Source organism: Schistocerca piceifrons, chromosome 10 (genome assembly GCF_021461385.2).
Source record: "Schistocerca piceifrons isolate TAMUIC-IGC-003096 chromosome 10, iqSchPice1.1, whole genome shotgun sequence".
NCBI lineage: Eukaryota > Metazoa > Arthropoda > Insecta > Orthoptera > Acrididae > Schistocerca > Schistocerca piceifrons.
Window position 1 is genome coordinate 25,451,692 of NC_060147.1, and position 13,995 is coordinate 25,465,686.

At 45.1% G+C, this 13,995-nt stretch overlaps 1 protein-coding gene and 1 pseudogene across 1 annotated transcript in view; both read left to right on the forward strand.

The window, feature by feature from the left end:
- Nucleotides 1–3,453: 3,453 nt before the first annotated feature.
- Nucleotides 3,454–3,572, forward strand: LOC124719154 (annotated as a pseudogene).
- A 3,756-nt stretch (nt 3,573–7,328) lies between these two features.
- Nucleotides 7,329–13,995, forward strand: part of LOC124718649 (leucine-rich repeat extensin-like protein 3) — a 153,451-nt gene continuing 146,784 nt past the window's right edge. The window contains exon 1 of the mRNA XM_047244278.1: nt 7,329–7,462. Within this exon, the coding sequence (XP_047100234.1) occupies nt 7,329–7,462 (134 nt within the window). The remainder of the gene's footprint in view (nt 7,463–13,995) is intronic.

A 13,995-nucleotide genomic window follows, 5' to 3' on the forward strand; every position in this document is an offset into this window, starting at 1 on the left:
ACCTCGAAGGAAACGGTCTATTGACACACAGTCAACATGGCTTTAGAAAAAATCGTTCTTGTGAAACAAACTACCTCTTTATTCGCACGAAGTGTTGAGTGCTATTGACAAGGGACTTCAGATCGATTCCATATTTCTGGATTTCCGGAAGGCTTTTGACACTGTACCACACAAGCGGCTCCTAGTGAAATTGCCTGCATATGGAATATCATCTCAGTTACGTGACTGTATTTGTGATTTCCTGTCAGACAGAGAGGTCACAGTTCGTAGTAACTGACGGAACGTCATCGAGTAAAACGGAAGGCATTTCTGGCGTTCCCCAAGTTCGTGTTACAGGCCCTTCGCTGTTCCTCACCTATATAAACGATTTGGAAGACAATCTGAGCAGTCGCCTTCGCTTGTTTGCAGATGACGCTGTTGTTTATCGACTAATAAAGTCATTAGAAGAACAAAACAAACTGCAAAACGATTTAGAAAAGATATCTGAATGGTGCGAAAAGTGGCAGTTGACCCTAAATAACGAAAAGTGTGAGATCATCCACATAAGTGTTGAAAGGAACTCGTTAAGTTTCGGTTACACGATAAATCAATCTAAACTAAAAGCCATAAATTGAACTAAATGCCTAAGTATTACAATTACGAACAACTTGAATTGGAAGGAACACATAGACAATGTTGTGGGGAAGGCTAACCAAAGACTGCGTTTTATTGTCAGGACACTTAGAAAATGTAACAGACCTACTAAGGAGACTGCCTACACTACGCTTGTCCGTCCTCTTTTAGAATACTGCTGCACGGTGTGGGATCGTTACCAGATAGGACTGACGGAGTACATCAAAAAATTTCAAAGAAGAGCAGGACGTTTTGTATTATCGCGAAATATGGGAGAGTGTGTCACAGAAATGATACAGGACTTGGGCTGGACATCATTAAAAGAAAGGCGTTTTTCGTTGCGACGGAATCTTCTCACGAAATTCCAATCACCAACTTTCTCCTCCGAATGCAAAATATTGTGCTGACACCGACCTACATAGGGAGGAACGATCACCACGATAAAATAAGGGAAATCAGAGCTCGTACGGAAAGATATAGGTGTTCATTCTTTGCGCGCGCTTTACGAGATTGGAATAATAGAGAATTGTGAAGGTGGTTCGATGAACCCTCTGCCAGGCACTTAAATGTGATTTGCAGAGTATCCATGTAGATGTAGATGTAGAAACAACACGAAATATGGACTGTGAGAAACAGAGAAGTTTATTGAAACAAGATGTTTGTGATATGCTGAGGATGAGAAATTGGGATACATTTCAGAATCAGTGAACTGAAATTACTGGACTAGTGGAAGCCACAAGTAGGCAAAAACCTTATCGGAAATTTTAGGTTTAGAAAGTAACCTCAAAAAACGATTTTGTCAAGTGAGAGCGTTTCCGTATGTTATGCTTAAAGTTACTGTAGTGCTAGGCGGACATTAACTGTCTAAAAGTTATTACTGGCGCTTTCATGTCAGTAGGGCGGTGATTCTATTGTACATGAAAGGGTTTGCAAATGTGCTGGATGTGTTTCCACGAGTCAGTACTGTAGCTGCTCAGAGTATCTTGTTTTAAACTTTGTGTTTGTCTTGTATGCTGAATGTCAGTCATTGACGGTTAATTGACATGTGTCTGCGAAAATTCAAATAAATACAACAACACAGACTGTTTGTAATCTTCCTTTTCAAGGTCGCCATGAAACATCTAGAGTATGTAAATCCTAAGACCCGTACGTGAAACTTTCGGATAACGAATGCTAATTTCGATGTACTTTAAAAAATTCGATGCGTTAAAAATGTAGTTCTGGCTCAAGTAAAACTGCAAAGGACCCTTTATGTATGACATCTGCCGATTACACCTTTCCATATTTAGGGCCAAACCGTGTTCTGAAAATTATAATTTCAATGTTCTACTGTGCACTAAAGACTAATTTAAAAGCTAATATTTTCACTCTTGCGCCTTAAATACTACAAAATACGGTATTAAATTTATTCTATACTGAATTTCAGAGTGATGCTTACAAGGGAACCACCCCATCGCACCCCCCTCAGATGTAGTTATAAGTTGGCACAGGGATAGGCCTTGAAAAACTGAACACAGATCAATCGAGAAAACAGGAAGAAGTTGTGTGGAACTATGAAAAAAATAAGCAAAATATACAAACTGGGTAGTCCATGTGCAAGATAGGCAACATCAAGGAGCGTGTTACCTTACGAGCGCCGTGGTCCCGTGGTTAGCGTGAGCAGCTGCGGAACAACAGGTCCGAAGTTCAAAGCTTCTCCCGAGTGAAAAGTTTAATTTTTTATTTTCAGATAATTATCAAAGTTCAGGCACTCACACATAATCAACTGCGCTCTCCAAAATTCCAGGACATGTTCAGATTTGCTTGGACATGTACAGGATTTGACGGTCTACGCACGGAAACATTTGAAAACGTAAAAAACATATGTTTTGATAGAGCACAGGGAAAACTGTGCGACTGTGAAACTGTTGCATTCATTTGATGCAGTTTATGTGACAAACTCATCACTTTTTTGGGAATGATTATCACATCCACAAGAAAACCTAAATCGGGTAAGGTAGAAGAATCTTTTTACCCATTCGCCAAGTGTGCAAGTTAGGTGAGTCGACAACCTATTCCTGTCATGTGACGCACATGCCGTCACCAGCGTCGTACAGAATACATCAGACGTGTTTTCCTGTGGAGGAATCGGTTGACCTATGACCTTGCGATCAAATGGTTTCGGTTCCTATTGGAGAGGCACGTCCTTTCGTCTACTAATCGCACGGTTTTGCGGTGCGGTCGCAAAACAGACACTAAACTACTTACAGTGAACAGAGACGTCAATGAATGAACGGACAGGTCGTAACTTTGCAAAAATAAAGAAAGTAAAATTTTCACTCGAGGCAGGCAGGACTCGAACCAAGGACCTTTCGGTTCGCAGCTGCTCACTCTAACCACGAGACCACGGCGCTCACCAGCTAGCATTGTCCTTTATGTTGCCTATCTTCCACATGGACTACTCAGTTTGTATATTTTGCTTATTTTTTTCATAGTTCCACACAACTTCTTCCTGTTTTCTCGATTGATCTGTGTTCAGTTTTTCAAGGCCTATCCACTGTGTCAATTTATAACTAAATCTGAGGGGGGTGCGACGGGGAGGTTCCCTTGTTAGTACAAGTGCTCTCAAATACAATGTAATATAGTTATTTGATAACCGCAACTCTCAGTGTGAAATAACACAGAAATCTTGTTACCTCCTATCTCAAATCCAGTGGGCAAGTGTTTAAAGAGAATTGAAGATTCCAGTACTAGAATGTGATAATGTTGAGATACTGCCAGTATTGCATTAATTTTCACCATTTTTAGAATCAGGTGATCTGTTCTCAAACCACAAACCTACTTTCCATTAATTTAATAATAGCCAACAGCCTTGCCGCAGTGGTAACACCGGTTCCCGTCAGATCACCAAAGTTAAGCGCTGTGTGGGCTGGGCTAGTACTTGGATGGGTGACCATCCGGTCTGCCGAGCGCTGTTGGCAAGCGGGGTGCACTCAGCGCTTGCGAGGCAAACTGAGGAGCTGCTTGGTTAAGAAGTAGCGGCTCCGATCTCGTAAACTGACATACGGCCGGGAGAGCGGTGTGCTGACCAGATGCCCCTCCATATCCGCATCCAGTGACGCCTGTGGGCTGAGGATGACACGGCGGCCAGTCGGTACTGTTGGGCCTTCAAAGGCTGCTCGGACAGTGTTTGTTTGTTTTTTATTAAATAATACTTGCTTACTCTCACACAAATTTCATTAATGCATCATACAACAGAAACATCCAGTTTTACCTCGTTTTATTATGTGCTCAAAATTTCATTGGCAAAACATACACCGAAGTCGCACATCCTACCTCTGTAACATAATAAATCGCACTCGCGATAACGTTTTATGGAGAGATCCTTAATACGGTGTATCATAGAAACTACATACCTTTGTAATACACACGTACAAAATGGGGTGTTCAAAAAGTCTCTCCTGAGTGTCGTATGATTGTTTGCCGCGCGTGCAGTATGCCGCAGTGAATACACTTCAATGAACCTTGGTGAAATACAAGTTTTTAATTGATTGAATATTCATTTTTACTTACAGATTTTAGGATTAAATGTTGAAAGTGTGCCTCCTGCTGTTGAATACACAGTTCAATTCGTCTAATCATGTTTCCAAACACAAGCTGTAACATCTCTTCTGTAACAGAAGCAGTGAAAGTGGATATCGCAGTTTTCTCAGGTCATCGATGGATTCTGGACGTTTTCTATAGACAGTTGCTTTCGCTGCACCGTAGAAGAAAAAGTCAGGTGGTGTTAGGTCAGGCGATCGTGGAGCCCAAAGTCGCTGTGAAATTATGCGATCACCAAAAACATCAGCAAGCAGTGGCACTGAAACGCGAGCTGTATGCGCGATTGTACCATCTTGTTGAAAATAACCGTTCAGTATTTCACTTAACACAAGTTCTCGTATGAATGGGTACAGAATATCACTGCAGTGTCGTTTTGCGCTTATTGTTTCGTTGAAAAATATGGGACCCACAAGCAGACGTCTAGAAATGGCAGTCCAAACTCCTATTTTCAGAGAATGAAGTGGGTCCTCATCAATACACAATGGATTTGCATTACTCCACATACGAGAATTTTGCGAGTTCGTGTACCTGGATAGATGAAAACACGCCTTATCAGCAAGAAACGTTTCATTAAAAATACCCCTTTCATTTTGTTGAACGAAATTTTTGAACCGTTGACAATAATGCAGTCTCTTGCCATGGTCAGTATTTTTCAGTTGTTACACGACTGTCACTTTGTTTGGGATAAGATGGAATTTTTTTCTTGCAGCTGTGTGGGCCATTCCGACACTAACATCGATTTCCTGCGCGAGTTTTCTTACTGACTTGTTCGGAGTCGTGGACATTTTATCGGAAATATCGAGTAGTTTATCCTCAGGCAAAACGCTAGGACGGCCACTTCTCGGTGCATCTGTCACTGATCCCGTACTTCGAAATTTGTTAATCAAGTCTCGCATAGTATCGCGATGTGGGAGTGTTGTCTCCGGGAAAACTGAATTAAATGTTTGACGAACTGAAACTGTGTATTTACCGCCAGCTCTGAACACTTGTTTGACTAAAATCACACTTTCTTCAATGGTTAGCATTTTAACAGTGACAAAAACGAAACAAACTAACAAGGGAACTAAACTGAAATGTTCATGTCAACACGTAACAACACATATCACCGATACTACTGGAAATGGAAATGAGCGTTTGGCGTGATTGGCCGGGAGGCCCTTACGGGGCAGGTCCGGCCGCCTTGGTGCATGTCTTATTGCATTGGACACCATATTGGGCGACCTGCGCGCTGGATGGGGATGAAAGTATGATGAAGACAACACAACACCCAGTCCCTGAGCGGAGAAAATCCCCGATCCAGCCGGGAATCGAACCCCGGCCCGTAGGACAGCAATCCGTCACGCTGACCACTCAGCTATCGGGGTAGACAACGATAGAACTGACACTGGCTGGGATAAACGAAACAGAGGAATGTTGGGAGAGTCCACTCGAAGGGAAGTAACCCAGGCAGGCGAACAATCATAGGGCACGCGCGGCTAACAATCACACGGCACTGCGGAGAGACTTTTTGAACACCCCGTATGAAAAGCGTCAGATACTGCTTGTTGGTTTCAAAGGTTGCAGTCCCTTCTGAGCTAGTTGGTGGTGGAGAAGTGGCGGCACAAAGCTGTAACGTTTTTAACTTTTCTGGCTTGACGACTTTCCCTCCATCTGATATATTCGTGAAATTTGTGTGGTAATTGCAGTAACTGAGGACAGAGTGTACAGTGCTCGCCACGTTCTTTTTCGAGACAGGTACAGCTCATTCACATGTATTCGGCATCTTTTTAATAGCAGACATCGTATTGCAGCACTGTTCTCCAAGCACAGAGGCGTCTTCTTATCGATGTACCCTTGCAGGGTAGAATATAGTGCGCTTAATACATAGGACAGATTCTAGCCTAAGCTAACCTCCTAGTCCCCGCCAAGAACTGACGAAAGAGTTCAAATGCACAGTGACCAAGCTGTTGGCCGAAGTGGGCGACCTCTGGCGACGGCTTCTGAGCATTGTTGTCGGTGTCACAGTGAACGCAACCTATGTTGTTGTGGTCTTCAGTCTTGAGACTGGATTGATGCAACTCTCCATATCCTGTGCAAGCCTCTTCATCTCCCAGTACCTACTGCAAACTACATCCTTCTGAATCTGTTTAGTGTATTCACCTCTTGGTCTCCCTCTACGATTTTTACCCTCCACGCTGCCCTCCAATACTAAATTGGTGATTCCTTGGTGCCTCAGAACTTGTCCTAAGAACCGATCCCTCCTTCTAGTCAAGTTGTGCCACAAACTCCTCTTCTCCCCAATTCTATTCAATACCTCCTCATTAGTTATGTGATCTAGCCATCTAATCTTCAGCATTCTTCTGTGGTTCCAAATTTCGAAAGCTTCTATTCTCTTCTTGTCCTAACCATTTATCGGATGTTTCACGTATTTGGGAGAGATCCTTAATGTTTGTTTTTTATTAAATAATACTTGCTTACTCACACACAAATTTCATTACTGCATCATACAACAGAAACATCCAGTTTTACCTCGTAAATTGACCAGTATGTGCTCATAATCACATTGGCAGTCCGGCCCTGGCCAGCGCAACGGGATGTCATACCTAACGGCCCGGTTTTCGATTCGCTAAATGGGCTTAAAACTAGGTGATTAGGTATAACTTGGGTGGACGTTTCACTGCGGTGGCTGACCGTTCAGTCTTCGTTTTGCGACGTCGTAGATCACAAGCCGCCATTACACACACTGGAAAAGATTTAGTCGAGGTAAATGGAAGGAAGTTGCGGGTGGGGACAGACGGCGCCGATGAACGAGATGCGTTACAGGCGCTGGCGGGAAAACGGCGTTGCGGCGACGAGCAACAAGGAGGTAGAGCGGCGCGCCGCAGTCAAGGTGAGCGGAGCGGGGACAGAGCTCCCAGTCAGACGGCGGCAGCGCGGGTCCCAGCCGCGAGGAAAAACAAGGCGCCGGAGAGAGGCCCACCTTGTGTCCGGCGGCCAATGGGGGCGCACCGGACGTGACGTCACGCGCGGTGACCACCTGCCCCGCGCCGGCCGCTGAATGGCGGCCACTGTGGGCCGCGGTTCGGCGCTGGGGCTCGGGTTTCCGTCTGGGGCGAGACCGTGTAAGGGAAACAAAAAAGAGGAGAGGCTGGGAGATGGAGGCGGAGATGGATGCGGCGGGAAATGCCGCCGCCGTCTCTGGCGGGGCTGGTCAGTGCGCGGCGGCGTCTGTGCTCCACATTGTGGTACCGTACCACAGGGGACCCACTGTGTGGTCGACTGCGCCAAGGTAAACACGCGGTCAACCTCGGACGTGTCATTCGGAACCAGATCATGTCTATGATTTCATTACGGCTGTGCATACGCTGCACGCGAGCACTGTACAGACCATGGTCGAGGACGCGTCGTACCAACAATAGCTCTGGCTGCCAACAGCACTTTGTACACAGCAGGACGAATGAGGCGTAGTACTGACATATACAGCGAAGAGCCAAAGAAACTGGTACACCTGCCTAATATCGTGTAGGGCCAACCGCGAGCACGCAGGAGTGCCGCAACACGACTTGGCATGGAGTCGACCAATGTCTTAAGTAGTGCTGGAGGGAAGTGGCACCATGAATCCTCCAGCGCTGTCTGTAAATCCGTAAGAGTACACGGGTGTAGAGATCTCTTCTCAACAGCACGTTGCAAGGCATCCCAGATATGCTCAATAATGTTCATCTCTGTCCGCCCCAATAGGTGAGTGGTCAGTGAGACGGATTGCCGCCCTATGGGCTCGGGTTCGATTCCCGGCTGGGTCGGAGATTTTCTCCGTTCAGGGACTGGGTGTTGTGTTGTCTTCATCATCATTTCATGCCCATCCGGCGACCAGATCCCCCAATGTGGCGTCGAATGTAGTAAGACCTGCACCAAGACGGCCGGACCTGCCCTGTAAGGGGCCTCCCGGCTAATGACGCCAAACGCTCATTTCCATTTCATGTTCATGTCTGTGGAATAGTGTTCCTGGAGCCACGCTGCAAAAATTCTGGACCTGTGGGGCGTCGCATTGTCCTGCTGAAATTGCGTAAGACCGTCCGAATGCACAGTGGACGTGAATCAATGCAGGTGATCAGACAGGATGCTTACGTACGTGTCACCTGTCGGAGTTGTAACTAGATGTATCAGGGGTCCCATACCACTCCAACTGCACACGCCCCACACCATTACAGACTCTCCACCAGCTTGAACAGTCCCCTGCTGACATGCAGGGTCCATGGATTCATGAGGTTGTCATATTACCCTTACACGTCCATCTGCTCAATACAATTTTAAACGAGACTCGTCCGCCGGCCGATGTGGCCGAGCGGTTCTAGGCGCTTCAATCTCGAACTCTGCTGCTGCTACGGTCGCAGGTTCGAATCCTGCCTCGGGCATGGATGTGTGTGACGCCCTTAGGTTAGTTAGGTTTAATTAGTTCTAAGTCTAGGGGACTGATGACCTCAGATGTTAAGTTTTTTCTTGAGACTCGTCCGACCATGCAACATGTTTCCAGCCATCAACAGTTCAGTGTCAGTGTTGACGCCCCCAGGTGAGACATAAAGCTTTGTGTTGTGCAATCATCAAGGGTAAGCGAGTGGGCCTTCGGCTCCGAAACCCCATATCGATCATGTTTCGTTGAATGGTTCACACGCTGACACCTGTTGATGGCCCAACACTGAAATCTGAAGCAATTTGCGGAAGGGTTGCACTTCCGTCACGGTGAAAGATTCTCTTCATTCGCCTTTGGTCCCGTTGTTGCATGATCTTATTCTGGATGCAGCGATGTCGGAGATATGATGTTTTACCAGATTTATGACTTTCACGGCACACTCGTGAAATAGTCGTACGGGAAAATCCCCACTTCGTCGCATCCTCGGAGATGCTGTGTCCCATCGTTCATGCGCCGACTACAACACCACGTTCAAACTCACTTAAATCTTGATAACCTGCCACTGTAGCAGCAGTAAGTGATCTAGTAACTTCGCCAGGCGCTTGTTATCTTATATAGGCGTTGCCGACCGCAGCGCCGCATTTCGCGTGTTCACATGTCTCTGTACGTATTTGAATACGCATGCCTATAGCAGTTTCTTTGGCGCTTCTGTGTACATAGTGTAACGGATACAATTGCTGTTATTTCCGTTGGTGACTGAGCGCAGTGTACTGAACAACATTGCGTGAGTATTTACGTCATTTGCAGGCTAATAATAGTAACTATTAGAAACTCTATGTTTTTAGATTCCGTAGTACCTCGAAGTACAGGTGGCGAGAGAAAGCCATTACTGCTTATTTTTCCCTGAGCAGCGGGTCAGGTATTGCAGTGTAAATGCATAGACGTAAAACAGTTAGTGTATACTGACAGGCGTAATCCCTGTAGTGGTGCAGTTACGACCGTGCAGAAAACATCAGGTCATAATGTTTGTGACAAGTTTGTGGGAAGACTGCTCGACACAGAGAAAAAGCAACCAGCACGCTGATGTGTGTACGCATTACGCTATCACAATAATATCTAAACTTAACCCGGTACACGCTATATACATCTAAAAGAAACCGATACCAAATATATATCTAAATCGTTACTTTGATTCACCAAACAGAACTCGTTTTATGCACAAAATTTCGACAAAAATATGTAAGTACCAAAATCTCAACATATTAACATGGCAAATACTGTGTAGGAAAGATGTTGGCTTTCAAAAGCGCTTCAGGTACAGGTCTTGTGTAGCTTTCAAGGCAATCTTACACCATTTTACCGGAAAAATAGCAGCAAGCTGAAGTGAAGATCGTGGAGGTGTGTAGCCTTGTGTCCGCAGCTCGTGGTCAAGTGGCCAGCGTTGCTGCCTCTGGATCATGCGGTCTGGGGTTCGATTCCCAGCCAGGTTGTGGATTTCGTCAGCCCGGGGACTGGGTGTTTGTGTTGTACTCATCATTTCATCACCGTCATTCGTGATAGTGGCTAGAGTAGATTGTGTAAAACTCGGACTGCGTAAAAACTGGGACTTTTGAAACGTCTCTGCTGGGTGGTTTCATAGACGCTTGTCTCACTGGATTCTGTGCATCCTATTCTGTCCACCGCCTGATTGCGGTTTAGTTTATTATTTCTCCCAGAAAGACTGAGCAATCAAACTAAGGCTTATTAAATGCTATTATGATTGATTTTTATGTGTTCCATAGGAAATCTATTACGTGTTTCCCTTCACCCTGCCCTATGTGTGCGTGAATGTGACTGAATGACTGTTTTTACGAGTGGTTTCGTGTTTCTTTCGTGGGGTACGCTGAGTTGGTTGTCGTCTGCTAGGAGCAGGTGATGTTTGCTTTTCGTTTGGAGGGTAGCACCGGATGACAACTTAGGATCCCAGTACCTGGACAGAGAGGTTTACACCTTTTAGTCTGAGGTTGGTTTGTCTCTCAGGTTGGTGGCGGAAGCCTACCCCTCTGGTAGCTTCCGTTGCACCGGTAGTTAGGCGAAGCTCGGTGGAGAAAGGACACTGTGCAGCTAGCGGTTGGTGAGTACAGTTCGTACCTCCTAGAGAGGGTTTTCTGCCTTGCCGAGTTAATTTTATTTCGCGGCGGCAAAATCATTCTGCTATTGCACCACTAAAATTTCTTACATTTCTGGCTGGTTTAATGTCTAATTTGTGAACAGTTAACTCGTAATCAAGGTTTACCAAGTGCTGAAGTTCGGCCGTTCGTAAGAGGCAGGCGCGGATTCCATGTCGTATATCTACTATACAAACCTTGTGAATCGGATAACCCCCTTTCCAAGCCAGTGCATCAGCATAATGGTAATAGGTACCTCTCTGAACTATTTCTGTCGTGGTAATGTAGATGGAATGACTGAATTATTGTGTTCCACTTTCCTTTTATGTGTTTTTCCTTTTTTAATTGCGCTATTCTGCCATGTTTTGGCGAATTATTTAGTTAAATTTTTCATTCATGCACCACTCATGTGTATTCATAGGATGTGCATCAAATTCAGTAATGAAATAAATGTGCTACCTAAAAGATAAACTCTGCCTCCTTTATCTTTCTCATTGATGCCAGTTTTAAAATCAATTTTTTGTTCCCTCTTCTTTTTTAAGTTAATGTGCTTGCTTGTCATAACAGAAAAGGGAGGAAAATCAATTTAATTGAACAAGCTCATTGATATACGACATACAATGCTGTTCGTCTTATTACTGTCTTTAAAAAAATTGCATTCTTATAATTAAATTCTTAATTCAATTGAACTGATAATTTCCAGTTCGATCTTTTCTTAAATGGTTTGGAAGGGCTTGGGCTGGTGGCGACCCTGTAATTTTTAAATTTATAATTGTCCTTGTGAGGTGGCTTAACCAGAAATTGCGCACAAGAGTTACATCTCCATTATCCTTCGTATGTAAATTATTCGAGCCTTGGCTAGGATCCGTTTACAGTTCTACATACAGGGTGTTTCAAAAATGACCGGTATATTTGAAACGGCAATAAAAACTAAACGAGCAGCGATAGAAATACACCGTTTGTTGCAATATGCTTGGGACAACAGTACATTTTCAGGCAGACAAACTTTCGAAATCACAGTAGTTACAATTTTCGACAACGGATGGCGCTGCGGTCTGGGAAACTCTATAGTACGATATTTTCCACATATCCACCATGCGTAGCAATAATATGGCGTAGTCTCTGAATGAAATTACCCGAAACCTTTGACAACGTGTCTGGCGGAATGGCTTCACATGCAGATGAGATGTACTGCTTCAGCTGTTCAATTGTTTCTGGATTCTGGCGGTACACCTGGTCTTTCAAGTGTCCCCACAGAAAGAAGTCACAGGGGTTCATGTCTGGCGAATAGGGAGGCCAATCCACGCCACCTCCTGTATACAGGATAGCCCAAAGCAATCACACGATCATCGAAATATTCATTCAGGAAATTAAAGACGTCGGCCGTGCGATGTGGCCGGGCACCATCTTGCATAAACCACGAGGTGTTCGCAGTGTCGTCTAAGGCAGGTTGTACCGCCACAAATTCACGAAGAATGTCCAGATAGCGTGATGCAGTAATCGTTTCGGATCTGAAAAATGGGCCAATGATTCCTTTGGAAGAAATGGCGGCCCAGACCAGTACTTTTTGAGGATGCAGGGACGATGGGACTGCAACATGGGGCTTTTCGGTTCCCCTTATGCGCCAGTTCTGTTTATTGACGAAACCGTCCAGGTAAAAATAAGCTTCGTCAGTAAACCAAATGCTGCCCACATGCATATCGCCGTCATCAATCCTGTGTACTATATCGTTAGCGAATGTCTCTCGTGCAGCAATGGTAGTGGCGCTGAGGGGTTGCTGCGTTTGAATTTTGTACGGATAGAGGTGTAAACTCTGGCGCACGAGACGATACGTGGACGTTGGCGTCATTTGGACCGCAGCTGCAACACGGCGAACGGAAACCCGAGGCCACTGTGGGATCACCTGCTGCACTAGCTGCGCGTTGCCCTCTGCGGTTGCCGTACGCGGTCGCCCTACCTTTCCAGCATGTTCATCCGTCACGTTCCCAGTCCGTTGAAATTTTTCAAACAGATCCTTTATTGTATCGCTTTTCGGTCCTTTGGTTACATTAAACCTCCGTTGAAAACTTCGTCTTTTTGCAACAATACTGTGTTCTAGGCGGTGGAATTCCAACACCAGAAAAATCCTCTGTTCTAAGGAATAAACCATGTTGTCCACAGCACACTTGCACGTTGTGAACAGCACACGCTTACAGCAGAAAGACGACGTACAGAATGGCGCACCCACAGACTGCGTTGTCTTCTATATCTTTCACATCACTTGCAGCGCCATCTGTTGTTGAAAATTGTAACTACTGTAATTTCGAAAGTTTGTCCGGCTGAAAATGTACTGTTGTCCCAAGCATATTTCAACAAACGGTGTATTTCTATCGCTGCTCGTTTAGTTTTTATTGCCGTTTCAAATATACCGGTCATTTTTGAAACACCCTGTACATACTTTACACTTTGTACGGGCGCTGATGACTGCGCAATTGAGCGCCCGCAAACCAAACATCATCACGTTGCCTTGTGTGCAAAGTATTCAACAGATATTCTACAATACTGAGAACTGTTGACTGTGGTGATAAGGGGACAGGCGACAATTCATCCTCATGCTCACAAGACCACTCCTGGATGGTGAGATCTGTGTGAGCAGAATCTGTGCTGTCTAGGGCACGGTCTGACCATTGGTGAACATACGCTATAGCATGGGATGGACTTGTCGGTCAAAATGGTCACATAATCCTTGGCAAGTAATGCGACGTTAGAGAGTACCCATACGTCCCATGGAATACCTCTATTATATCTATCCTAATCATCACAGAACGCACGCCGTGTTTCACTCTTGCGATGTAAACTCGGCCAGAGGTTGAAAGCAGTGTGAAACGGGACTGATCCCACCACATCGCTTTCTGAAATTGCTCCGTAATGTTGGTTTTATAACTTTGCACGAGGTTTCCCTGTAACGGAATTTGCATCAATGGTCAGAGAGAGGGGGCCCGCCAGAGACACTGTCGCGAAACCCTAACGTGTTTTTCGTTTGTTATCCTAAAACCGAACAAGGGAGCGTTACAAAATTCTGACATGGGACGGCAGTAAAGATTAAACACGAGCCAAAGACTGGGCAGTCTCGTGCGCTCTCATCTACTGTATGAGAACAACTGACACAAATTGTATCTGGCGGCCCGCGACGGTCTGGTGGGCTAACGTCAATGATGATATACGAGGGCTATCCACAAAGTACATTACGTTTTGGAATTAAAAATAAATAAAGTATTGGAAATTTTT